Raw genomic sequence first — 25,024 nt, 5'->3', positions numbered from 1 at the left:
TGACCTCGTGATCCACCCGCCTCGGCCTCCCAAAGTGCTGGGATTACAGGCTTGAGCCACCGTGCCTGGCACTTTTCATTTTTTTAAGGTTATGGTTCTACTAGTGTAGAAGCTGGAATAGTATTGTTATACCGGACCGAGCATAGAAAGTCAACACTAAGACAAAAGTATGCCAAATTGCAGGGTTTATTGCCGGCAACCATGGAGGACTCACGTCTCTCCAACCCGTGGCCTGGAAAAGAGGGTGACAAGACTTTTATACCCGTAAACCAGCTCCGGGGGTGGGGGTGAAGGGATTGAAACATTCTGAGGGCTAGTAGATTCTGCAAATCACCTTCTGGGCGGAAATGAGGGTGAGGAGCGGGGATGGGGGTGAGGGGATTCCGGACATTCTGATTGTTCCTTAAGTGGTTCACAAAAGCTAAGATTAGCATTCGTCTACACATTGTCTGGGTAGGGTGGGGATCACAGTCCTTAATTACTTATTCACATTTGGGTTATAGACAGCAGTTTCGACAGAAAGCTGAGGTATGCAGTTTTATGGGGCTTTTTACCACGTCACATTATCAGTGAATCAAGTGAGTCCACACCGTCCCTTGTACAGGTAACAAGAGACTGGAAGAGGTGGTCTTGGTGGCACTCAGAACCAGAATTTATTTTAAATACTGGTCTCGTTACCTTTCTATGACATCATCCTTTAGTCTTTATCTTCTTTAAATCTCACCGTTTTGTTTTTTTTTTTTTGAGACAGTCTTGCTCTGTTGCCCAGACTGTTGTGCAGTGGCCCAATCTCTGCTCACTGCAACCTCCGCCTCCCAGGTGCAAGCAATTCTCCTGCCTCAGCCTCCCCAGTAGCTGAAATTACAGGCATGTGCCACCACACTGGGCTGATTTTTGTAATTTTGGTAGAGACAGTATCTCGCCATGTTGGCCAGGCTGGTCTTGAACTCCTGACTTCAGGTGATCTGCCCACCTTGGCATCCCAAAGTGCTGGGATTATCAGCATGAGCCATCATGCCCAGCCTTATTCTTCAAAGTAATATATTTTCAAAGAAAAAAAGCAAAATCTTGCTTAAACATTTGTATTTCCACATGACCTGACTTCCCCAATCTTGGCAAAAAAGTTGGAAGCTTGTTCTCCAGAGGGGGTTAGAAGGTTTCTGAACTAGAAGCCCTCCCAGAGACCTGGAGGATGAACTCAATGTGGACATAATAGAATGCTGACTCTCAGCCCTCTTCCCCAAAAGAGCTCTCAATCCAGCAGCTCATAGTGAACCCTGCCGATATGAGATCAAAAGCTTCTCCCAGAGAACCCGTCCAGCCCAGAGCAAGGTCCTGGAAGTATGGACACAGGGGATTTCCCCAAAGAAGCTCAATAAGATCAGCTTACAAGCACATATTCTTTTTAATACTCCACTCTTAAATATAAGCAAGATTACCAATGCTTGCCAGGCAGCTAAAGAAAATCTGTAACATGAAAGATTAAACTGAAGAACAGAAAGCAAAAAGACAGAGATGAAAGCTTCTACAGAGCATATTCATATTCTCAAAAATAACATGTTGCATGAAGGAAAAAGGTACTGTATCTATATATGTACATATATAAAGGAACAATCAACTTGGAGTAATCTTCCATAAAGATCAAAAGACAAAAAAACTGGAGTGGGGACACACAGGGAGGAGAGGTAAGTCTGGGTCCACCATCTGAGTAACGGAAATTCCAGAAAGAAAAACCACAGACAACCTAAGGAAGAAAATCACTGACAAAGAATTCAACAAAGTTTCCCAGAAATTAAGGACAAAAATCCACTCAAAAAGGTGCCTGGCACAGAAACAGACCTTCACCAAGGCAGGTATTAATACATCATTGTGAAATTTTGGAACAGTGGTGACGGAAGGGAAAGAAAACCCAGTCATATAGAAAGGATCCGGACTCAAAATCACTTCAGACTTCTCTACAGCAATGCTAGATGGCAAAGTAACCATCCCTTCAAAATTCTGAAGGAAACTAATTCCAACACAGAATCTCATACCCAATCAAATGAAGTGCGAGCACATTTTTAGACATGAAGGTACTCCCCCAAAATAAGGACATAAAGGGTTATACAGAAAACAAGAGATTCAACAGAGGAGCAGTGTGGGGAGTGTCCAGGATGACAGCGACACACCAGGCACAGGTGGAAACCAGTCCGGATTGGGGTGGGTCAAGAATAATAACTGATAAATGAAGTGTCATGATCTTTAGATAAGATTGGGGTTGAATCAGAGACAAATAGAAAACTAAGCAGATAAAAATGCAAAAGGGAAAAGTTACTTTCAGAGAAAAGTTCCACAGTAATCTAGTCTATATGACACCATCATATTTTTCAAAAGTTTAACCACATCTTAATAATTTAACACTGAATATGATCTAACCAGAATATCAGGGAGATGGGTGAGAGGAAGTATATCCCTCTGGTGAGCAGGAGGAAGAGAGGATTCCAAAGATAATGCCAGCTGGGTGCAGTGGCTCACACCTATAATCCCCAGCACTTTGGGAGGTTGAGGCGGGCAGATGGCTTCAGCCCATGAGTTCAAGACCAGCTTGGGCAACATAACAAAACCCTGTCTCTACAAAAAATACAAAAATTAGCTGGGCACAGTGGTACATGCCAGTATTTCTAGCTACTTGGGATGCTGAGGTGAGAGAAACACCTGAGCCTAGGAAGGCTGAGGCTGTAGCAAGCCATGATTAAGCCATTGCACTCCAGCCTGGGGGAAGAGTGAGAGTGAGACCATTTTAAAACAAGCAGACAAAAAACCATCAAGGAATAGCCATGAAAACATGTTCATATTGAGACATGGAGGTAGATACAAACAAATCAACCAAGAGTTGGAAGGACAATTGTGAGGCAAGGACAGTAGGGTAAAGGCAGGGTAGGGGGGCTGTTTTTCCTAATAAACCTTACAGAACAACTTGCTTTCAATATGTCAACTGATTTTTCCCCTGTAGATGCAGAATATAAAACTATTCACAAAGCTACATAGTTTAGGTTGAACCCCCTTCACTTTTCAGGATCTAGGTAGGGTTATAGGCAGTTTCCACTGTGTGGAGAATCTGCAAGGCTGGTGCTCCTGTACAGGTCCAGGGTGAACCGCATCAAATGTTGCTTTTCAGATCCAGGATCCAGTTCACTACTATTAAGTGTAACGTGTTATTATTCAAAGTACTGTTTACTGTCAAAGGCAGGCTAGTGCTCCTGGACGGGTCCAGGGTGAACCACATCAAAAGTTGCTTTTCAGATTCAGGATGAAGTTCACTACTATTAAGTGTAATGTGTTATTATTCAAAGTACTGTTTACTGTAAAAGTATGATGAATTAAGTAATGGTTATACTAAAACAACATATTCTAGTACAGGATCAAAATATGACTTCAGGTCTATGTAAGAATCACTTATCTGGGGCAAAAGGGAATATTGTTTAAAATGCAGATTCCTGGGCCCCACTCCAGGCATAGGCCTTGCAGTCTTTGCTTTTTTGAGATGGAGTCTCTTTTTGTCCAGGTGGGAGTGCAATGGCCTGATGTCCACTCACAACCTCTGACTCACAGGTTCAAGCAATTCACCTGCCTCAGCCTCATGCTTAGCTGGGATTACAGGTGCGAGCCACCACGCCTGGCTGAAGTCTTCATTTATAACAAGATCCTTAGCTGATGTTGAAAACCACCACTCTCATTTATTTATTTATTTATTAAACGAAGTCTTGTTCTGTCCGCCAGGCTGGAGTGCAGTGGTGTGATCTCCTCTCACTGCAATCTCTGCCTCCTGGGTTCAGGCAATTCTCCTGCCTCAGCCTCCTGAGTAGCTGGGACTACAGGCACCTGCCACTATGCCCAGCTAATTTTTGTATTTTTAGTAGAGACGGGGTTTCACACCATGTTGGCCAGGACGGTCTCGATATCCTGACCTTGTGATCCACCCACCTTGGCCTCCCAAAGTGCTGGGATTAAAGGTGTTGAGCCACCCTGCCCAGCCTCTCATTTGTTATATTAATTACCTAGCAGGCTTCAGTAATGTCAGCAAATCAATGTCTGCAAATTAAGGTTACCAGCAGGGAAAAGGGAAAGATGTCCGCATAGGGGCCAGGCACAGTGGCTCATGCCTGTAATGCCAGCACTTTGGGAGGCCGAGGTGGGCAGATCACTTGAGCCCAGGAGTTCAAGATCAACCTGAGCAACAAAGAGACCCCACTTTTACAAACAAAGTCCACGCAGGGTACTGGCGGGCAGCATTGCTTCTACATGAAATAATTCCATTTATAAAGATTTCAGGCCAGGTACAGTAGCTCACCTGTAATCCCAGCACTTTGAGAGGACATGGCAGGTGAATCACTTAAGGTTAGCCAGCCAGATCAATGTGGTGAAATCCCATCTCTACTAAAATACAAAAAAATTAACCAGGCGTGGTGGTGCACACCTGTGGTCCCAGTTACTTGAGAGGCTGAGGCAGGAAAATTGCTTGAATCTGGGAGGCAGAGGTTGCAGTGAGACAATATTGCACCACTGCACTCCAGCCTGGCAAAAGAGCATGACTCCATCTCAAAAAGAAAAAAAAAAACAAAACAAATTTGCCGGGCACAGTGGCTTACCCTTGTAATCCAAGCCTGAGCACTCTGGGAGGCTGAAGCAAGTGGATCAGTTGAGGTCAGGAATTCAAGACTGGTCAGCACGGTGAAACCCCATCTCCATTAAGATGAATACAAAAATTAGGCATGGTGGTGTGTGCTTGTATTCCCAGCTACTCAGGAGGCTGAGGCAGAACTGCTTGAACCTGGGAGGCAGAGACTGCAGCGAGCTGAGATCACACCACTGCACTCCAGCCTGGGCAACAGAGTGAGACTGTCTCAAAAATAAAGAAAAACAATTTTTTTTAAAGACGGGGTTTCGCTATGTTGGTCAGGCTGGTCTTGAACCCCTGACCTCAGATGATCTGCCCGCCTTGGCCTCCAAAGTGCTTGGATTATAGTCATGAGCCACCACATCCAGCCAAAAATAGCTTATTAGAAACTCAAGACAAAGTCTTGCTCTTTTGCCCAGTGGCAAGGTGATAGCTCACCATGGCCTCAAACTCCCAGGCTCAAGTGATCCTCCCACCTCAGCCTCCTAAGTAGTGAGGACCACAGGTGTGTACCACTGTGCCTAGTTAATCTCCAAATTTTTTGTTAGAGACAGGGTCTCACTATGTCTTGCAGGCTGGTTTCGAACTCCTGACCTCAAACAATCCTCTACCTCAGCCTCCCAGAATGTTGGAATCAAGCCACTGTGCCCAGCTGCTGGTTACCTGTTCTACACTAAAAACTATGTGGATGTACCAATCAATACTGAGATGCTCTGATAAGCTCACAGGAATCTGTTTTCCCAAATCACCACAAAACTGCTTGTGTAGCCAGTATAGGAGGCAAGGAAGTTGGCAACTAGGATCCCCTGAATTACTTTTGTTACTGTTTTTGTGGTTGAGACAGAGTCTCGCTCTGTCTCCCAGGCTGGAGTGCAGTGGCATGATCTTGGCTCACTGCAACCTCTGCCTCCTGGGTTCAAGCGATTCTCCTGCCTCAGCCTCCTGAGTAGCTGGGATTACATGCACATGCCACCATGCCCAGATACCTTTTTGTATTTTTAGTAGAGATGGGGTTTTATCATATTGGCCAGGCTGGTCTCAAACTCCTGATCTCGTGATCCACCACGCCCGGCCCCTGAATGGCCAGTGTCACCTGTGTTGTTAAAGCTGAGCTGATGACAATTCCACAAAAAAAATTTTTTTTTTTTTGATACGGAATTTCGCCCTTGTTACCCAGGCTGTAGTGCAATGGCGCGATCTCGGCTAACCGCAACCTCCGCCTCCTGGGTTCAGGCAATTCTCCTGCCTCAGCCTCCCGAGTAGCTGGGATTACAGGCACGTGCTACCATGCCCAGCTAATTTTTTGTATTTTTAGTAGAGACGGGGTTTCACCATGTTGACCAGGATGGTCTTGATCTGTTGACCTCGTGATCCACCCGCCTCGGCCTTCCAAAGTGCTGGGATTACAGGCTTGAGCCGCCGTGTCCGGCCTCCACAAATGTTAACTGAACAAAGTGCCACACTAAGTGCCTGTGTCTGAAGATGAATGAGACACAATCTGTGTGTTCTCAGAGCTTCTCCAAGGTGAACTTTTCTGGGGCTTAACCAGCAACTGGCCAGGAAAAGCAGCTTCAACTCTTATCAATAACTGTGCTATTTCAAAGTACTGGCATTCTCCCAGGACACCCCCCAGAGTGTCAAAATTTAGCCAAAGCAAACTCCAAATGAACACAAAGTACTTATTTTCTCAAAGGAAAAAAAACAAACGAAACAGAACAAAAAAACCCCCCAGATTTATTTAGCTTAACATTTCCCCTGATCTAAAGAGAAAGTTGTTAAAAGAATACCTAGAACATATACACAAGCACCTACTCCAATGAACTCAGATAACCTAAAAGAAAAAAGGGCGAAGTTCTGTTCAACGGAGAAAATTATCTTCGCTTCTGGAAGATGTTCCCACGTCCCATTCCACGTCCTCTTCCTCTTGCAGCCACTGAAAGGGAAGAAGAGAAAATATGAGGCCAGGTCTGTGTGGTCAGTGAATGCTCAAAGCACAGAGTGGCCAGGGCCCTAGGACACCAGTTAGAAGGGTTCTGAAGGATCTCCTGGTCCAACACCACCCTAGCCATTCCATTTCCCCCACTTTTTTTTGGTTTTGTTTTTTTGAGACGCAGCCCTATTCTGTTGTCCAGGGTGGAATGTGTGGTGCAATCTTGGCTCACTGCAACCTCCACCTCCCCGGTTCAGGCGATTCTTGTGTCTCCGTCTCCCAAAAGCTGGGACTACATGCACGTACCACAATGGATATAGTGTTTCACCATGTTGGTCAGACTGGTCTTGAACTGCTGACCTCATATGATCCGCCTGCCTCAGCCTCCCAAAATGCTAGGATTACAGGCGTGAGCCACCGTGCCTGGCCAATGGTCACTGCATTTCACAGCAGGGATGGAGACACCGGCAGGGGCTGGGGACTGGCATCAGAGCAGGAGCTAGTACCACGACTTTGCCTTCCAGTCCTACAGTGCTCTTTGCAAGAGGCTGGGAGGTAGCATACTGAGGGCAAAGAAGTGGTCTGAGAGCTACAGAAAAGACAAATTCCTGGGGCTGGTCTCAGGTGACCTAAGAAAACATTATAGATGTAGTGAATTCATTTTCTCAATTCTGAAACAAATATAGTTAGGTGTTAACATCTATTATATTTTGATGAAGGGTAATACTATTTTTTGTGTTTTTTTTTGTGAGAAAGAATTATTTCAGGCTGAGTGTGGTGGCTCATGCCTGTAATCCCATCACTTTCAGAGGCGAGGGAATCACTTGAAGTCAGCAGTTCGAGATCAGCCTGCCCAACATGGCTAAACACTGTCTCTATTGAAAACACAAAAATTAGCTGCACATGGTGGTGTGTGCCTGTAATCCCAGCTACCGGGAGGCCAAGGAAAGAGAAACCACTTGAACTTGGGAGGTGGCGGAGGTTGCAATGAGCTGAGATCGAGCCACCACACTCTAGCCTGAGCGATGAAGACTCTGTCTCAAAAAAAAAAAAAAATTATTTGATAGTAGCAAAAACAAAACACTCTTCATATAAACAGTATGATAAAACTGCTGTTTCTCCTCTGTAACCCAGGGGTTCCAGCATAGGACAGGCTTTGAAGGACAGATGAAATATTCTGATGGCTACTAAATGGAGCCTCATCTCTCTGCTCATACAGACCTTGGAGTTGTCCCAAAGAGCAAGAGAAGAGAGCTCACCCACCAGCTGACAGGACCACAGCAAAGGGCTGGGAGGCACAGATGGCTCAGGCAGAAGTCAGTGGGCCTGGGCACACTCACTGCCAAGGGCCTTGCAGTGCACACCCACAAGGTGTATCTTTTGCTAGAGAAGATGGTGACAATGAGGGTGGCCCTTCCCTGAGGAAGCAGAAAGAGCAATAGTTCTAGCCATAAAGCCAGAATTTCTGAAAACTCTTCCTTCACCAGGACAAAAGGTACAGAGCTTTTGGTTCTATCTTCTCACAGCTGCCTCTTGCCTGGGAAGGGCAAGGAGATACTCTGATTAGTTTTTTTGGGGGGGAGGGCATTTCAAAGGATTACACACTATTATTACATCTTTAAACTTGAGCTTTCATCCATGGTTCTTGGCTCATAATTCCTGTAGACCTTGTTATAGTATTTTGTTATAACATTGGGGCACTTTAGGCCTCAGAAGCAGGACTCAGGAAACAGAATCTCTCTTGAAACTTCTCCTGCCCTCCTTCCACCCGCCCAAGGCAGGACCCTAATCTGATTGTGGGTCACAAGACCTCACTCCAGAGAAAGGTCATGTCCTATGCCCTGGAGGAAGAAATGCTGCAGAGAGGCCAAAAAAGAATCTGGACAGGCCTTGTAGGGTTTCCTCATCCTGTCTATTAGTATTAGATCACACCCTCTTGTCTAATTGCATTTCCACATGGTTGTCCATCCTTCAATCATGTCTATCCAATGAAGTCTCTATAAAAAGACCCAAGAGGACAGGCTTAGGGGAGCTTTGGGACAGCTGACCACGTGGAGCCCGACAGGAAGGTGAACAAGAACTCATCCAAGTGCCAGGAGGAAACTCCATGCGGACAGAGCTCTCGTGCTTGGGACCCTTCCAGATTTCACCCTATGCATGCATCTCTTCATGTGGCTGTTTATTTGCAGCCTATAAAATATCCTTTGTGGCCAGGCGTGGTGGCTCACCTGAGGCCAGGAGTTCGAAACCAGCCTGACCAACATGGAGAAACCGCCTCTAAGAATACTATAAAAAAAAAATAGCCGGGCGTGGTGGCGCATTCCTATAATCCCAGCTACTCGGAGGTTGAGGCAGAAAAATCACTGGAACCCAGGAGACGGAGGTTGCAATGAACCGAAATTGCGCCATAGCACTCCAGCCTGGGCAACAAGAGCAAAAAACACCTCCGCCGTCTCAAAAGAAAAAATCCTTTGTTGTAAATCAGTAAACTTAAGTATGTGATTCCTACTCCAGCAAATTCACTGAACCTAAGGAGGGAGATGTGAGAACCCTGATTTGAAGCCATTCAGATGTTCTGGAGGACCGTACTTAGGGATAGTGGGGAATGGAGGGGCAGTCTTATGGGACCAGGCCCTCAACCAGTGGCTTCTCAGGCTATCTCTAGACAGATAATGTCAGATCTGAAAAACACCCAGCTCGTGTCTACTGCAGAACTGACTGCTTGCTTGGTCACACAAGTCTTCTTTGTTGCTTGCTGTGTTGTAAGAGCAGAGGAAAAACAGTTTGACTTTTTTTCCTATATAAAACATGTATAGCAGCTAAAGATACCAATGGAGAATCCAGTGCCTTCCCTGCCTGCAAACTATTTTTTTTTCAACCAACACTAAGACAGTTTCTAAGGGCTGCAAATACTTTGTTACCTGATCCACATGGCAGAACTTCTCAGGAACCTAAATATAAAACCAAATTAAGCTAACCAAGAAGCAAGGCCAGACTAGGAAACTGGGAAAAGGACCGTCCTACTTTTGGAATGTACTAAAGGAAGGCTTTATTTCTGAAAATGGAAGTCCACTGTCAGATCTCCCTAAGTACATGCTCAGTGTCTATCCACATTACCCAGTCTCCCTAGAAAATGCTGCCCTCACGCGTCATGAGTCAGCTCATCTGCTCTGTGCTGTGACTGCTCAGCAAGATAGACAAGGGCAAGCCATCCCAGACTCTTGCACAGAACTTGTAAAAAAGAAGGGCCTCTCCAGGCACGGTGGCTCACGCTGGTAATCCCAGCACTTTGGGAAGCCAAGGCAGGTGGATCATTTGAGGTCAGGAGTTCAAGGCCAGCCCGACCAACACGGTGAAACCTCATCTCTACTAAAAATACACACACAAACAAAATTAAATTAAAAATAAAAAATGCCAGGCGTGGTGGATCACAAGGCCAAGAGATCGAGACCATCCTGGTCAATGTGGTGAAACCCCGTCTCTACTAAAAATACAAAAAAAAAAAAAAAAAAAAAAAAAAAAAAAAAATTAGCTGGGCATGGTGGCGTGTGCCTGTGGTCCCAGCTGCTTGGGAGGCTGAGGCAGGAGAATTGCTTGAACCCAGGAGGCGGAGACTGCAGTGAGCCAAGATCGCGCTATTGCACTCCAGCCTGGGTAACAAAGAGCGAAACTCCGTCTCAAAAAAAATAAATAAATAAAATAAAAAATAAAAAATTAGCTGGGCATGGGAGTGCATGCCTATAATCTTAGCTACTTGGAAGGCTGAGGCAGAATTGCTTGAACCCGGGAGGCAGAGGTTGCAATGGGCAGAGATCAAGCTACTGCACTCCAGCTTGGGTAACAAAGCAAGACTCTGTCTCAAAAAAATATAAAAAATTACAATAAAAAAAAGGGCCCCCTAGAAATTTATTATAGATTTATCAACTCTTTCATTGAACACAGGAATACTGTCTTCTTAAGACAATTATTAAGACAGCATTCCTATCTTCAGTGAAAGAGTTGATAAATCTCCTATAATGAATTCTTTTTCTTTGGATTTTATGTAAGCCCTGTTACTGGGATCCAATGCAGCAAGACAGAGAAGGCCAGGCAAGGCCTCATGGCCTCACAGGATCTCTCCATGTTGCAAGGGGAAGGGGTGGCAGTGGGTGTGGAGAGAGCAGGGGTCAAGCCCACTTCATCCCCAGGCAGTTAACAAGGCCCCTTTCTATAAGACACAAGACAAACCTGTATTTTAAAACCTGTGCATGAAGAGCACCTACCTTGGGCCTTGAGAATAGCAGCTTTTCCTCGGCCAGCCCCTGAGCCTTGGTTTTTATTTTTCATGCTCTTTAACATGGGTGCATTCTTCAGCATGTCAGGCAAAATCAGAAAGCGAATTTTGCTGCCACGGATGTATACCTGCTCCAGCTGTGCCACTCGGCCATCTCTGTATGTGACTGTGATGTTGGACATCTGGAAGGAAATCACCAGCTAATCAGCTAACAGTCAACAGCACCAGTGGTGGGGAGGGCCTTGACTGTTGGGAGGGTTAAGTCCTGAAAAGCAGATTGACATTGTGACAAAGCTGGTGAATTACTCAGCAATGGTCAGTACTAACTGTGTATATCAGGGACTGCACTGAGCACTTTACCTGAATAGTCCTCACAACACCTCCAGCGTGGGTATGAGTGTTCCCATTTTTATGGGTTAAAAAAAAAACCAAAGCAGTTATCCAAGGTCAAACAGCTGGAATGCAGGGAACTCCAGATTTGAACCAGCTGGTCTAGCTTCAAAGCCCTAGCTGTGCTGTACTGCCTGCTGAGCAAACGTGAAGAGCTCTTGAAGGTGCTAGACCTGACTAAAACAGCTTCAAACTGCTGGTCCAAACCGTGTCTTCCCCTGCATTGCCTGGCAGTCAGATTTCAAAGGCACCACAAAGGTCACGAGTGTATACCAGATGCAGTTCTGACCCTCCAGAGTGCATACTCTAGAAGGTGAGACAGAACCCTCTAGCTTGAGTGACTAGGGACTGAGATATGGAGGACACCCAGCGTGCACAGGTACCACAAGGCCTATATAGAGGGCCTGAGATTACAAGGAAAAGAGCAGGCACTTGGGCAGAAGCCTACAGGATGCAAGGACCAGAGGAGTCAAATAATGACCCTGGACAGGGCTGTTATTTCAGATAAGGGGTCACTCAAGTTTGTCGAAAGAGGAAAGATCAACAGGGTTAAGGCAGCACTTAGGACCTAAGATAAATGTGTCAACATGGATAGACTGCAGGTTGGACAAATGGGGAGCCTGGAGTTGAGACCAGCTTAGCATGGGAGGGTGACACCAATCTGCCAGCATCAACCTCAACAAGCACCACATTTACAGAAAAAGCAGCTTTTACTGTATGAACTTTCTGAAGTGAGAGGACTAACTTACTCAGAATGGGTCGGCCCGTATTGTTGGGAGATGTGCTTGTTTCCCCAGATTTGTCATCTTATACTCATTCATTCTTTTCCTCAAGTGCTAACTGGCCACCCAGCCTCTGCTTGAACACTCAGTGAGAAAAGAACAATTATGGGCTGGGTGTGGTGGCTCATGTCTATAATAGCAACACTTTGAGAGGTCATGGTAGGAGGATCACTTGAGCCCAGGCATTTGAGACCAGCCTGGGCCACACAGTGAGACCTTGTCTCTACAAATATTAGCTGGGTGTGGTAGCATGTGTCTGTAGTCCAGCTACTCGGGAGGCTGAGGTGGGCAGATGACTTGGGTTTGGATGGTCGAGGCTGCAGGGAGCTGTGATAGCACCACTGCATTATAGCCTGGGCAACAGAGCAAGATCCTCTCAAAAAGCAAACAAAACTACGCTCTGGGGCCACCCTGATACATATGAGCAGTTTCTAGAGGAATGATTTCTAGAGCTTCCACCCACTCTATCACTGTTTTACCTTTGGGGCAACAGGGCTCCAGTTTTCCTTAAATCTTCTGCTCCAGGCTCCCCAATCCCAGCTCCTTACCAAATTTTCATCCAGTTCCCAAGTCCTTGTCAATCCTTTACTTCCCCTAACCTCTAGTGCCACAAATGAATGCCAGGTATAGTTAGACTACCCAAGAGAGAAACTAGATACAACTCAGGCTCACCCATATCTGACTGACAGTTAAAATGTGTTTTTGGGCTGGGCGTGATGGCTCACACCTATGATCTCAGCACTTTGGGAGGCCGAGGCAGGGGTGTCACCTGAGGTCAGGAGGTTGAGACCAGCCTGGCCAACATAGTGAAACCCCATCTCTACTAAAAATACAAAAATCAGCCAGGAATGGTGGCAGGCGCCTGTAGTCCCAGCTACTACTGGGGAGGCTGAGGCAGGAGAATCACTTGAAGTGGGGAGGTGGAGGTTGCAGTGAGCAAAGATTGCACCACTGTACTCCAGACTGGGCAACAGAGCAAGACTCTGTCTCAAAAAAAAAAAAAAAAAAGAAGAAGGGTTTTGGGGGGCTGTGCCACACTCATGACTCTGTAGAAGACACAAAATAGGCCTGAAGACCTAGAGGTGAGAACTAGCTCTGCCATTTGTCAGACGTGTAACTCCAGGTATACTTTTAGGCTTCTCCCAGACTCAGTTCCCTCATCTACAAAGTTGAGGAAAATACAAGAGAACAAAGCCAACATTTACTGAGCACTTATTAGATATCAAGTGCTGGCCCAAGTGATTTCCCCACAGCAGCTCACGTTACCCCACAAAATCCTACAAGGTAGAAAGATGAAGTGGTACAGCCATTCAGAGGCAGATCAGTCCCCAGAAACCCAAGGCCTTTCCCTCTATTCTCCTGCTTGAGATCACACCACTCTTACATGGCCTGGCTGGAGTTTGAACCCAGTTCTGTCTAACTCTAAACTCACATTCTTAATCACTTCATCTGATCGCACTTCCTGAAACTGTTAAAAAGTAAATTAGGCCAGGAGCAGTGCTTCATGCCTGTAATCCTAGCACTTTGGGAGGCCAAGGTGGGAGGACTGCTTGAGGTCAGGAGTTTGAGACCAGCCTGGGAAATGCAGCAAGATCCCATGCCTACAAAAAGCCAAAAAAATTAGCTTAGTGTGGTGGTGCATGCCTGTGGTCTCAGCAACATGGGAGGCTGAGGTGGGAGGATGGCTGGAGCCTAGGAGTTCAAGTCTGCAGTGAGCTATGGTTATGACACTGTACTCCAGCCTGGGCAACAGAGTAAGACTCTGTCGTTAAAAAGAAAAAAAAAAAAAACAAACAGCCAAGTAAACAAGGAAAAGTATGTCTAAATGCTGTCTCTATTGCCTAACACATAATAGAGACTCAGTAAATGCTAAAACTGCTTGACACTTAAAATGTGTTTTAGGAGCTGTGCCATTGCCAAGCCACACTCCCTTCAGCACCATAGGGGCACATCTCACTCCTTCCCCGTCAGAAGCTGTTACAAGACTTAATCTAGGCATTTCCATAAATGAACTGTGTCCTGGCTGAAGCAGGAGACTCCAGCACCATTTGACTCCTATTTCAACCTTAAGAATCAGGTTTACTATGGTTCTCACTTTCCCTGCAGCACTGGCTGATGAGAACAGCTTACTGTAGACAAAACCCAGACTCACTGCACACATGCCTGCTAGAGCTTGCTAATAAGTTTGAGCTGTGTTTGGATCATACGCCAAAGACAGCAACTGTTGAGTGAACCAGATTTTAATCAAAGCCAGGCAGGAACACCCAGTTTAATCAACTTTCCTCAACAGCCACAATGAAACAGATGGTATAAGCCAGGTACCCAACAGAAATGACATCCTGGGGGAGAGGGAGAGAATCTGTAATATAGTCAAAGTGGTGGGAGTTTCTCAGATATCTGGGGCCAAGATGGAAAAAGTTAGCTCCAGGACTGTGAAGGTGCATTGCGGTGTCTCACATCTGTCAATACACCAGAAATGCACAAACTCTTTAGGACAATTTCACACATACACAAAGGCAGAGACACTTGGTTGCCACTGCTATTATATGAATACCAACCGATGCATGATGAATGCTTCCATGCATTCATCCACTCACAAACAGTTCAGGAAAAAAAAAGCATACAATAGTTAAAAGAACTGGTTTTCCTTCAACCTAGAGGGCTAGGTATCTAAAAAAATTCAACCACATTGAATTCAGAGGTTTCAAAAACTTTCCTAACAATAGTTATGGGCAATTTTCTGGCCCAGTCATGTGAGAGTTTCTTTTTTTTTTTTTGGGGAGAGTTTCTTTTTGTTTTGTTTTGTTTTTGGAGACAGAGTCTCACTCTGTAGCCCAGGCTGGAGTGCACTGGCACGATCTCGGCTCACTATAACCTCCACCTCCTGGGTCCCGGTTCAAGCAATTCTCTTGCCTCAGCCTCCTGAGTAGCTGGGATTATAGGCAAGGGCCATCATGCCCAGCTAATTTCGGTATTTTTAGTAGAGATGGGGTTTCACCATATCGGCCAGGCTAGTCTTAAACTCCTGACCTTGTGATCCACTGCACCCAGCCAAGAGTTTCTTTTGGGTTCTAATTTTTATATAGTGACACAATACCATCTTCTGCATAGAGACCATTTTTTCCAAAGACGGCTATTCTGCCACAGCCAAGAAAATAGATTTCAAACAATCCCATCGGCGATTGGGTGGTCATGTCAAAGCCCCAAAAGCAGTGTCTGCTTGTGCAGAACTCTATACCAATTTCTCCCTAAAACTTCTAACAGGTCACTTAGAATATAGTGAAATGGGTATGACCAATACTCTCTGTATTTGCTTGTATCATTTATAATTTGGTTCAATTTTTACAAAATTGGGGACATACCTTGGAGTTTTGTTATTTTTCTCACACTTATGCCAGCAGCATTTTGACAGACATTAGACATTCATCTATGTAATTTTACTAGATTAATAATATTCTTTATAATGCACCCCATTTTTTTAACCACAATTTATTCAACTCTAGTATTAGAAATGTTGGTTTTCATGTTTTCATTATTAAAAACAGCACTGCAGAGGCAGGAAAGGTGGTGTACACCTGTAGTCCTAATTGGAAGGCTGAGCAGCGAGGAATGCTTGAGCCTAGGAGTTTGAGGCTGCAGTGAGCTATGATCATGCCACTGAACTCTAGCCTGGGTGACAGAGGCAGTCTCTTAAATAAATGACAAGCAAAAAAAAAAAAAAAAAGCAGCACTGCAATGAATACCTTTGCACGTAAACATTTGTCCACAATTTTGAATTGGTTCCTAAAAGTAGAATTATTGTTTTTTTTAAGACAGGGTCTTGCTGTGTCGCTGAGGCCCAGGGTAAACGCAGTGGCATGATCACAGCTCTCTGCAGCCTTCACTTCCTGGTCTCAAGTGATCCTCCCACCTCAGTCTCTCAAAGTGCTGAAATTACACATGTGAGCCAGTGTGCTAGGCCTAGAGTTTCTAAACTAAAATTAAGTCTTCTACTCTGGTGTATGTTAAATGTACTTCCAGAAAGGGTATATGAATTTATACTTCTACTGGCAGTGTAGCAAGAAACCTGTGTAGCATTAATTTTATTTTGCCAATTTTCAAGTTTAGACATTCTTACTGTTATTTGCTTATCTGCTGGATAATGGTATTTTGGTCAGCAACAAACTACATACACGACAGTGGTCCCATAGGATTACAATTCTGTATTTTTACAGTACCTTTTTTGTTTACATATACAAATACCTTATTGTGTTCCAGTTGCCTACAGTAATCAGTATGGTAACACGCTGTACAGGGTTTGTAGAACACAGTCTAGTTATACCATCTAGGCTTATGTATGTACAATCTATGATGCTTACTCAATGACAAAATCACCCAATGCATCTCTCAGAACACATCAGGCAACATTGTCAGGCAACACATGACAATGTGTTTTTTCTTGTGTGAATACTTTTTCTTGTGTGAATTATCCATTTTATGACTCTATTTTTAATTGGAGTATATGAAATACAACAACCTCCCCTCATAAAAAAAAAATTATGAGATGTTCTAAGTGTCCTAAGTGTTCACAACTAGCTAGGCTAAAACACTTCTAGAGTTCAGTAAGAATCTATGAAGGAACCTCTGGGAACCTTTCACACGGGATTCCTGCTAAAATCCATTAACTACCCTCTACATTAACTACATAAATAGTCTAGTCTATAAGATAAATTTTGTGTTTATTCCTACTCATTCCTTATCTTAAACCTCCTTTAATGGCTTTTAATATTTGACCAAATATCTGACTACAAGTATTCTTTCTTAATTTGTTCTGATTTTGATTAAAAAAAAAAACAAAAACCTCAGTTTCCCTTTGACATTGAATATCAACAGGATGCTTCAGGCTAATGGTGAGTACAAATAGCCAAGAACAGAAACTTCCCATTTGGGGACCTCTAGCTTTAAGCCATCCAACCCTGGGATGGGAAGAGATCAGTGATGTCCCACCTCTGCTACAAATAAAACTCAGCTAAAAAGGACACCATGAAGAGCAATAGGGGGCCCTGCTCAACCCCATCCACACTGGGCCCTTAGGAGATGCTCACAGCAACAGAAGTAGGGCACCATCATGCAGAGCTGATGCCAAATCCTGCAGCAATGGCCACTAGTGGATACTTGGCTTGCAGCTGTGGGAACCAGAACAAAAGCTCCCTGCCTTCCCTTGCCGAACCTGGTGGCACATGCCTATAGTCCCAGCCATTCAGGTGGAGGGGAAGGCAGGAGGATTACTTGAGCCCAGGAGGTCAAGGCTGCAGTGATCTATGATGGCGCCACTGCACTCCAGCCAGGTCTCACAGGCACACACACAAAAGCACAGCACAAAGATTTGGAAAAGATGAGAGAGTCCCACCGAAACAACTTTTGGCTATTGGTATGGACTCTTCCCTGCATGTTTTTAGGGTTTTATCTTTTTTTTTTTCTTTTTTTACTAGGGAGCACAGATTCAAGTTACCCTGAATATGCACTTCTTGTTTTGGGGTTTTATTATTTCTCTTTATTTATTTTTATCTTTTTTTTTTTTGAGACAGAGTTTTGCTCTTGTTGCCCAGGCTGGAATGTAATGGCATGATTCCAGCTCACTGCAACCTCTGCCTCACAGGATCAAGCAATTCTCCTGCCTCAGCCTACTGAGTAGCTGGGATTACAGGCATGTACCACCACGCCTGGCTACTTTGTATTTTTAATAGAGACTGGGAGGGGGGGTCCTATGTTGGTCAGGCTGGTCTCTAACTCCCAACCTTAGGTGATTTATCCACCTCTGCCTCCCAAAGTGCTGGGATTACAGGCATAAGCCGTTGCGCCCAGCCTATTTATTTTTTAAATAGAGGGTCTCACTCTGTTGCTCAGGCTAGTCTTGTACTCCTAGACTTAAGTGATCACTCCACCTCAGCCTCCCGAAGTATTGGAATTACAGGCCTGAGCCACACCTTCCCTGTTTTGGGGTTTTAGTATTTACTTTTTATTCTGTCCCCTTTCAAAAATAGTTAGATCCTGTCTCTTCCAAAAAAAAAAAGCAAAATAAGTTTAAATATTAGCTGGATGTGATGGTTTATACTTGTAGTCCCAGCTACTCCATAGGCTGAGGCAAAAGGATCACTTGAGCATGCCTAGCAGTTCAGGCTACAGTAAGCTCTGGTCGCAACAATGCACTCCAGCCTGGGTGACAAAGCAAGACCCTATCTCTAAAATTAAAAAGATTCTTCCATGGCAGGATAAAAATAGATAAATAGATTCATGGTGCATGTAAGTTGGGGTAGAACATAAAATGAAGCCAAGTAGTCAGTATCCAGAAATGTAAACCTGAATCCCTGTATATATATAAAGGTATATTCCAGTGAAAGGTTAAGCAGGGAAGATCATCAGTTCCAAAATGCATGGTGTTCTTAAGTTAAAATAGCAATCAGGTGGATTTCCTGGCACTCAGATACAGGAGATACTATTAGATGATGTCCTCAACAACATCCCCATACAAAATATGCTTTTATGTTCCCTCAGGTCGTTTTAAGGAACCCTGTTACCATAGTGCTGTTTTTGACATTTGAAAATGTAAAATATGGCCAGGCACGTTGACTCATGCCTGTAATCCCAGCACTTTGGGAGGCTGGGGCAGGAGAGTCACTTGAGCCCAAGAGTTTGAGACCAGCCTGGGCAACATAGACCTGTCTCTTATGTGTGTGTATTTTTTTTTAGAAGGAAATATGTATATGTGAAACCCTGAAATGGTGCTTATTGGGTCAGAAGGTGCCACCACATTCATCTAATTTATTTTTTTTAGAGACAAGGTCTTGCCATGTTGCCCAGGTTAGTCTTGAACTCCTGGGCTCAAGTGATCTCCTGCCTCAGCCTCTCAAAGTGTTGAAACTATAGGGGTAGCCACCACACCTAGTCCCACCCCACTTTCGTAACAGAAAACGTTACTGAACAAGCAAGAAAAATTGCTAAGAGGACGTTCTCATTCCCAAAAGGTAGAATGATTGGGTCCAGGAAGGACAGACAGTATATGGTGTACCTCCAGAGCCATAAGCCTCACAGCCTGAGATGTGCTGAACACACTCAACTGTGTTCAGTGTTCGCCCACTGCTGGCTTTAACTACGCCACAGTCTGCCGGCTCTTATTCAATGTGCCTAGGTTTTGGTAGACCCAGTGAAGCCTCCACATCCTGTTATGGATTAAACTGCGTTTCTCATGTTGAAGTCCTAATACCTCAGAACGTGATCATATTTAGAGACAAAAGAATCGTTACAGGCCAGATGTAGTGGCTCATGCCTGTAATTCCAGCAGTTTGAGAGACCAAGGCAGGAAGATCACTTGTGGCCACAAGTTTGACACTGGCCTGAAAACATATCAAGACCCCACCTCTACAAAAAATTAAAAAATTAGCCAGGTGTGGTGGTGCACACTGGTAGTCCCGGCTACTCAGAAGGCTGAGGTGAAAGGAACTCTTGAGCTCAGAAGTCCAAGACTGCCATGAGCAATGATCAAACCACTGCACCCCAGCCTGGTCAACAGAACAAGACTTAGTCTCAAAAAAAAAAATAAAAGGCTGGGTGCAGTGGCTCATGCCTATAATCCTAGCACATTGGGAGGCTGAGGGGGGCAGATTGCCAGAGCTTAGGAGTTGGAGACCAGCCTGGGCAACATGGTAAAACCCCGTCTCTACTAAAAATACAAAAATTAGCTGGGCATGGTGGTGGTGGGCGCCTGTAGTCTGTTACTAAGGAGCCTGAGGCAGGAGAATTGCTTGAACCCAGGAGGCAGAGGTTGCAGTGAGCTGAGATTGCTCCATCGCAATCCAGCTGGGTGACAAGAGCAAAACTCCGTCTCAAAAACAAACAAACAAACAAACAAAAAAAAACACAACTCTACAGACATAATTATGTTAAGATGAAGTCATTAGGATGAGCCCTAATCCAATATGCCTAGTATCTTTATAAGAAGAGATGTGGACAGAAACACTTCAGAAGGAAGACCAAGTGAAGACACAGGGAGAAGAGAGCCATCTATAAGCAACGCCTGGAACAGATCCTTCCTTCATATCCCTCAGAAGAAACCAGTCTTGCCAACATCTTGATATCAGATTTCCAACCTTCGGAACTATGAGGAAATAAATTTGTGTTCTTAAGCTGCCCAGTCTGTGGAACTTTGTTATGGCAGCACTAACATACAAATACAAGAAGGGAGAGGCAGGTGGCTGCCCCCCACCTATGGTCAGGCATGTGACATGCATCCTCTGCACTATGGTTCCTCCTGCCGCCAATGAGCTATTTAGAGGAGGGACCAGAGAATTGAAGGAGGTCCAAATCTCACCCTAAGTCACAGTAGGTGGCAGGCTACAAACAGATTCCAGATCTGTCTGACATCAAGGTCTATGCCCTTTGTGTCATGTTGACTGCGTCTCTGAATGACCACCAAGGTCATCTGGTTAGACACCTTCACATTACGGACGGGATGTCAAAGGCCCTGGAAACCCAGCAAGTCGTCCAAATACATATAGCTAGTTGAAAAACTCATTAACATTAAGATTCACTATCCCAAATCTTGCATTCTCCTCAGGATGAGCACACCTTAAGCCACAGGACTGGATCTATGAAAGAGAGATGATAAACTGATCTACTGACAATCTAGTTATAGATGATAAACCTATCTACTGTCAATAAACTGATCTATTAACAGTGATGCGATAAACCTGAGTCACCAGAGATTTACTCCTCTGCATGCCAGGGAACTGACCAAGCTTGTCAACCTTGCAGGAAGATGACAGACGCTCACAGCTACAGAAAAATCACAAATAAATGATCCCTGCAAAGCAATGGATGGTTAGGATGCCTGACTGTGGTGTGAGATGCTTTACCTCTCTGACCTTCTCATCTGGAAAAAAGCAGTAGGTACCATATGTTAAACACAATATGTGAGACACTGAGCTAGCTACTGCACACATATAACTCATCTGATCTTTCTAAAAGTCCTGGAGGTGTAGATATTACTCCTGTGGCAGTCTTAGGGATGTGCTAATCAGATCTCCCTTCAAAAGAGAACAGGGTATTAGGAGTGCAGGAAGCCAGCAGTCTCCATCTTATCCAACCTGAGGCTACTCTCTCCCCAGGCTGCCAGCCAATAAACTGAACACACCAGGGGTAGGAGTCCACTCATTTCTGCCCCATGCTAGACTCTTCTAATGAGCAATCGCTGCTTTGCTGAGACTTCCTCAAAACTACGCTGTAGTCTAAGGCTCTTCCTGCTCAATCCTCCTTCCTTTCGCCTCTCTTTTCACCAGCCAGACCAGCATCATAGACTGAAAATTTCCCTACCTACTACTATTTCCTTGCTCCTTTATTGTCATTTCTCCCAATAAATACCTCGCATATTTCTGTCTTGGCATCCATATCAAAGAACCCAAAATAGTATCACCCCCATTTTACAGATGAGAAAACTGAGTGGTTAATACATCTAAGGTCGTATAATTAGGATTCAAACTCACATCTCTGACTCCCAAGCCCAAGTTTTTAACCAACAGTTTAAACAAAGAAAGTGTAAAGATATAATTGAAAAACAATACTCTAAAAATTCAGATGACGGGGGCCGGGCGCTGTGGCTCACGCCTGTAATCCCAGCACTTTGGGAGGCCGAGGTGGGTGGATCACGAGGTCAAAAGATCGAGACCATCCTGGTCAACATGGTGAAACCCCGTCTCTACTAAAAATACAGAAAATTAGCTGGGCATGGTGGTGTGTGCCTGTAATCCCAGCTACTCAGGAGGCTGAGGCAGGAGAATTGCCTGAACCCAGGAGGCGGAGGTTGCAGTGAGCCGAGATCGCACCATTGTACTCCAGCCTGGGTAACAAGAGCGAAACTGTCTCAAAAAAAAAAAAAAATTCAGATGACTATGCAAAAGGCCAAGTTGTGCCATGAGAAGGACACCATATCAGGAAACTACTCCATTATTTATTATCAGTGATGAGTCCTTTAATCTCACTCTCCCTATTTTATGGATGTCAAGACTATCACCAAACCTGCTTACCTCACAAGGTAGTTGCAATAATCAAATGAGATTCTCCCTCCAAGAGAAAAGGGAAACAAATACAGTATGGGAGAAGATTCTGCTAACCACAAGGCAAGTGAAGGCAAATGGATAATGGCTCTGAATCTGAAGAATTCTACTGAAGTAGCACTTCCCTCAAATAGGCCCCCAACTCTGGGGATGGAAAAAACAAAAAGGACAAAGTAAAATATTCCAAACCTCCAATGGCTTTCCTGCCTCAAGACTGTGCCTTGTTCATGCCCACATTCCCAGAGCCTGTAACAACAGTGCCTGGCATGCATTAGGCACTCAGAAAATCATTGCTGAAAAATAACAACAACAAAATAATAAGAAAAATAAAAATAATAAAAAACAAACAAACAAAAGAAAATCATTGCTGAATGAGAACAATTTTTTTTCAAAGACCCCCAACCCACACCTTTCCGTTCCTCTGAGACACAGGTCCATTCCTCCCACATAGCCTCATGTGCAAAGCAGGATACCTGGCAGTTCATGTTGTCCTCTGCCTCAATGAGCTTCCCACGATATACCTCGCCGGTGTTCGTTTCGCATGTCACAATGTGTCCCTCGGCCTCATGCAGTACTTTAATCGGCACACCAATAGACATCTTGGCAGGAAGAGTTCTAATGAGAGAGGCAACAGTCAGTTCATCATTCAGAGACTGAGAAGGCATGCAGCACATACTGTGCTTCCTTCAAGGCCTAGCCCTCCATAAAACTTAGCAAAAATGCCAAAACTGAATTTTTTTTTTTTTTTGAGCCAGAGTCTCTCTCTGTTGCCAAGGCTGGAGTGCAGTGGCACAATCTAGGCTTACCACAACCTCTGCCTCAAGGGTTCAAGAGATTCTCCTGCCCCACCAAGTCAGGCTACTTTTTTAGTATGGGGTTTCACCGTGTTAGCCAGGATGGTCTCAATCTCCTGATCTCGTGATCCACCCATCTTGGTCTCCCAAGTGTTGGGATTACAGGCGTGAGCATTGCGCCCGGCCCAAAGCTACATTTTCTACAAAAACAAAAACAAAATAAAATAAAACAAAACAAAAACAACTCAGCTCCTGGCTTGGAGGAAACTATCTGGCAAATATGTGCAAGATGTGGGGTGAGAAGGAATGGTGGGCTGGACAGAGATAAAAATAGAAATGAAAAGAGAGCCTCTCCCATCAACCACATGTCCCTACTACCCTATGTCCCTTAATCTTCATCTAAATGACCATTAGCGAATACTGTTCGTGTTGCGGAGTGGGGGTTAGAATGTTATTTGTTGCATTGTTATTGTCAACCGTAATTGTACATGATTACATTTTGAAAATTATATAGGCCTGAGCTGTCCAATACAGCTCATGTCCACATGTAGCTATTTAAATTAAACTTACTTAAAACAAAATAAAATTAAAATAAAAAACCCAGTCTCAATCCCAGTGGCCATATTCCAAGTGCTCAATGGCCATATGTAGCTAGTGGCTCCCCTATGGAAGGTGCAGATACAGACCAAAGGACCCATGAACACCTAGGAGAGGGGGCTGCACTTTTAATTCAGCCCTTTAACCCCTCACTTACTTTACCATCAAAGATGAGGAAATATCAAAGTGACAATATGCTCTATTCAGGAAATGCTTGTCATGGAGGAAAATCAGGGAAATCACCTGATTTGACCTAATTAAAAGAATCAAGCAGCCAGGCGTGGTAGCTCAAGCCTGTAATCCCAGCACTTTGGAGGCCAAGGCGAGCGGATCACCTGAGGTCGGGAGTTCAAGACCAGCCTGACCAACATGGTGAAAGCCCGTCTTTAAAAAAAAAAAAGAATCAAGCAGTGAACTTTTTATTGAGATAAGCAACGACTCAAAGTTGGAACGTAAGTGCACTTAACAGAGGAGAACGTGAGGTTGAAGAAACAGGTTCCTTTGGTGAGGATCCCTTGCTTTCAGCTTTAGGAGTCTACATTTTATACTGAAAATAGTGGGGAACCACTGCACGATTTTAAGTAAAGAATGACGTAATGAAAAAAGCAGCAGCACTGCCGGGCGCAGTGGCTCACACCTGTAATCCTAGCACTTTGGGAGGCTGAGGCGGGCGGATCACCTGAGGTCAGGAGTTCAAGACCAGCCTGACCAATATGGTGAAAACCCGTCTTTAAAAGAAAAAAAATTTTTTTTGAATAAAAAAAAAAAGTGGCAGCATTTATTTATAAAATGGATAGAATGTAAGGTTTAGAAGCAGAGAAACTTGTTAAAACTTCTGCAACAGTGTGGAAACCATGAGGGGACCACTACCTGAAAGGGGGCTGGAGGCAGAGATGCAAGTAACTTTTAAAAGAATGATCGGCCGGGCGCGGTGGCTCACACCTATAATCCCACCACTTTGGAAGGCCGAGGCCGGTAGATCCCTTGAGCCCAGGAGTTCAAGACTAGTAAGGGCGACATGGTGAAACCCATCACTACTCCAAAACAAAAAGAAAAAATAAACAGAAAAAAGCACTCACAGGATTTGGGGAAAGGAGACAGTCAACCAGAAATGACTTCAAGATTACTGCCTGGAAGCTCTGAAAAACACTGACCTGGAGAGATACAAAAAGTGAAAGCATGCACGCTGAAGCTAATGAACTTACTTCTAGGCGCTAGTGAGGCGATGCTCGCTGATGTCTGGGTGGCCCAAGCTTCCCGCTTTCTTCCCTCCCCGAGCCCCGCAGAGTTCCATGCAGCGAGTGGCCCCTCGACCCCCCCTTGCCCGTCCCCAGCCTCACCAGCTCCGGCCTCCTTCTCCTCTTCGGTGCGGCGGCAAATGAGTCTACGGCTAAGGCGTGAGTTCAGCGAATGGCGGGCCCAGCTCCCAGAATTCCAATCGTTCCCAAAATGCAGCGCGCAGGGCCCACCTCCTTCCTTTCCCCATTGGTAAGTGCGGTCTCGTCTCCGCTTC

The 25,024-nt window shown here is 44.7% G+C and overlaps 1 protein-coding gene across 2 annotated transcripts; it reads right to left on the bottom strand.

Moving 5' to 3' along the window:
* Positions 1–1,386: 1,386 nt before the first annotated feature.
* On the bottom strand, positions 1,387–24,947 carry SNRPD3 (small nuclear ribonucleoprotein D3 polypeptide). Of its 2 annotated transcripts, XM_002743599.7 has the most exons (5): positions 24,852–24,947; positions 24,591–24,665; positions 22,594–22,735; positions 10,850–11,042; positions 1,387–6,590 (listed from the first exon to the last, which is right to left on the bottom strand). In XM_002743599.7, the coding sequence occupies exons 3-5, from the start codon at positions 22,717–22,719 to the stop codon at positions 6,529–6,531; spliced, it is 381 nt and encodes a 126-aa protein (XP_002743645.1). In that variant the 5' UTR covers positions 22,720–22,735; positions 24,591–24,665; positions 24,852–24,947; the 3' UTR covers positions 1,387–6,528. The 2 variants fall into 2 exon arrangements, with proteins under 2 accessions (XP_002743645.1, XP_009006109.1); XM_009007861.5 differs by lacking the exon at positions 24,591–24,665.
* Positions 24,948–25,024: the final 77 nt, after the last annotated feature.

The sequence above is a fragment of the Callithrix jacchus genome, chromosome 1 (assembly GCF_049354715.1).
Source record: "Callithrix jacchus isolate 240 chromosome 1, calJac240_pri, whole genome shotgun sequence".
In the NCBI taxonomy this organism is placed as follows: domain Eukaryota; kingdom Metazoa; phylum Chordata; class Mammalia; order Primates; family Cebidae; genus Callithrix; species Callithrix jacchus.
Note: the sequence above shows the minus strand (reverse complement) of the source record. Positions and strands in the feature narration are given on the sequence as shown.

Coding starts and splice junctions, on each gene's coding strand:
- SNRPD3 (XM_002743599.7), bottom strand. CDS start 22,719: ATGTCTATTGGTGTGCCGATTAAAGTACTGCATGAGGCCGAGGGACAC. Junction 11,043..22,593: donor AGGACAACATGAACTGCCAG/GTATCCTGCTTT, acceptor ATTTCCTTCCAG/ATGTCCAACATCACAGTCAC. Junction 6,591..10,849: donor TGCTATTCTCAAGGCCCAAG/GTAGGTGCTCTT, acceptor CTTCCCTTTCAG/TGGCTGCAAGAGGAAGAGGA.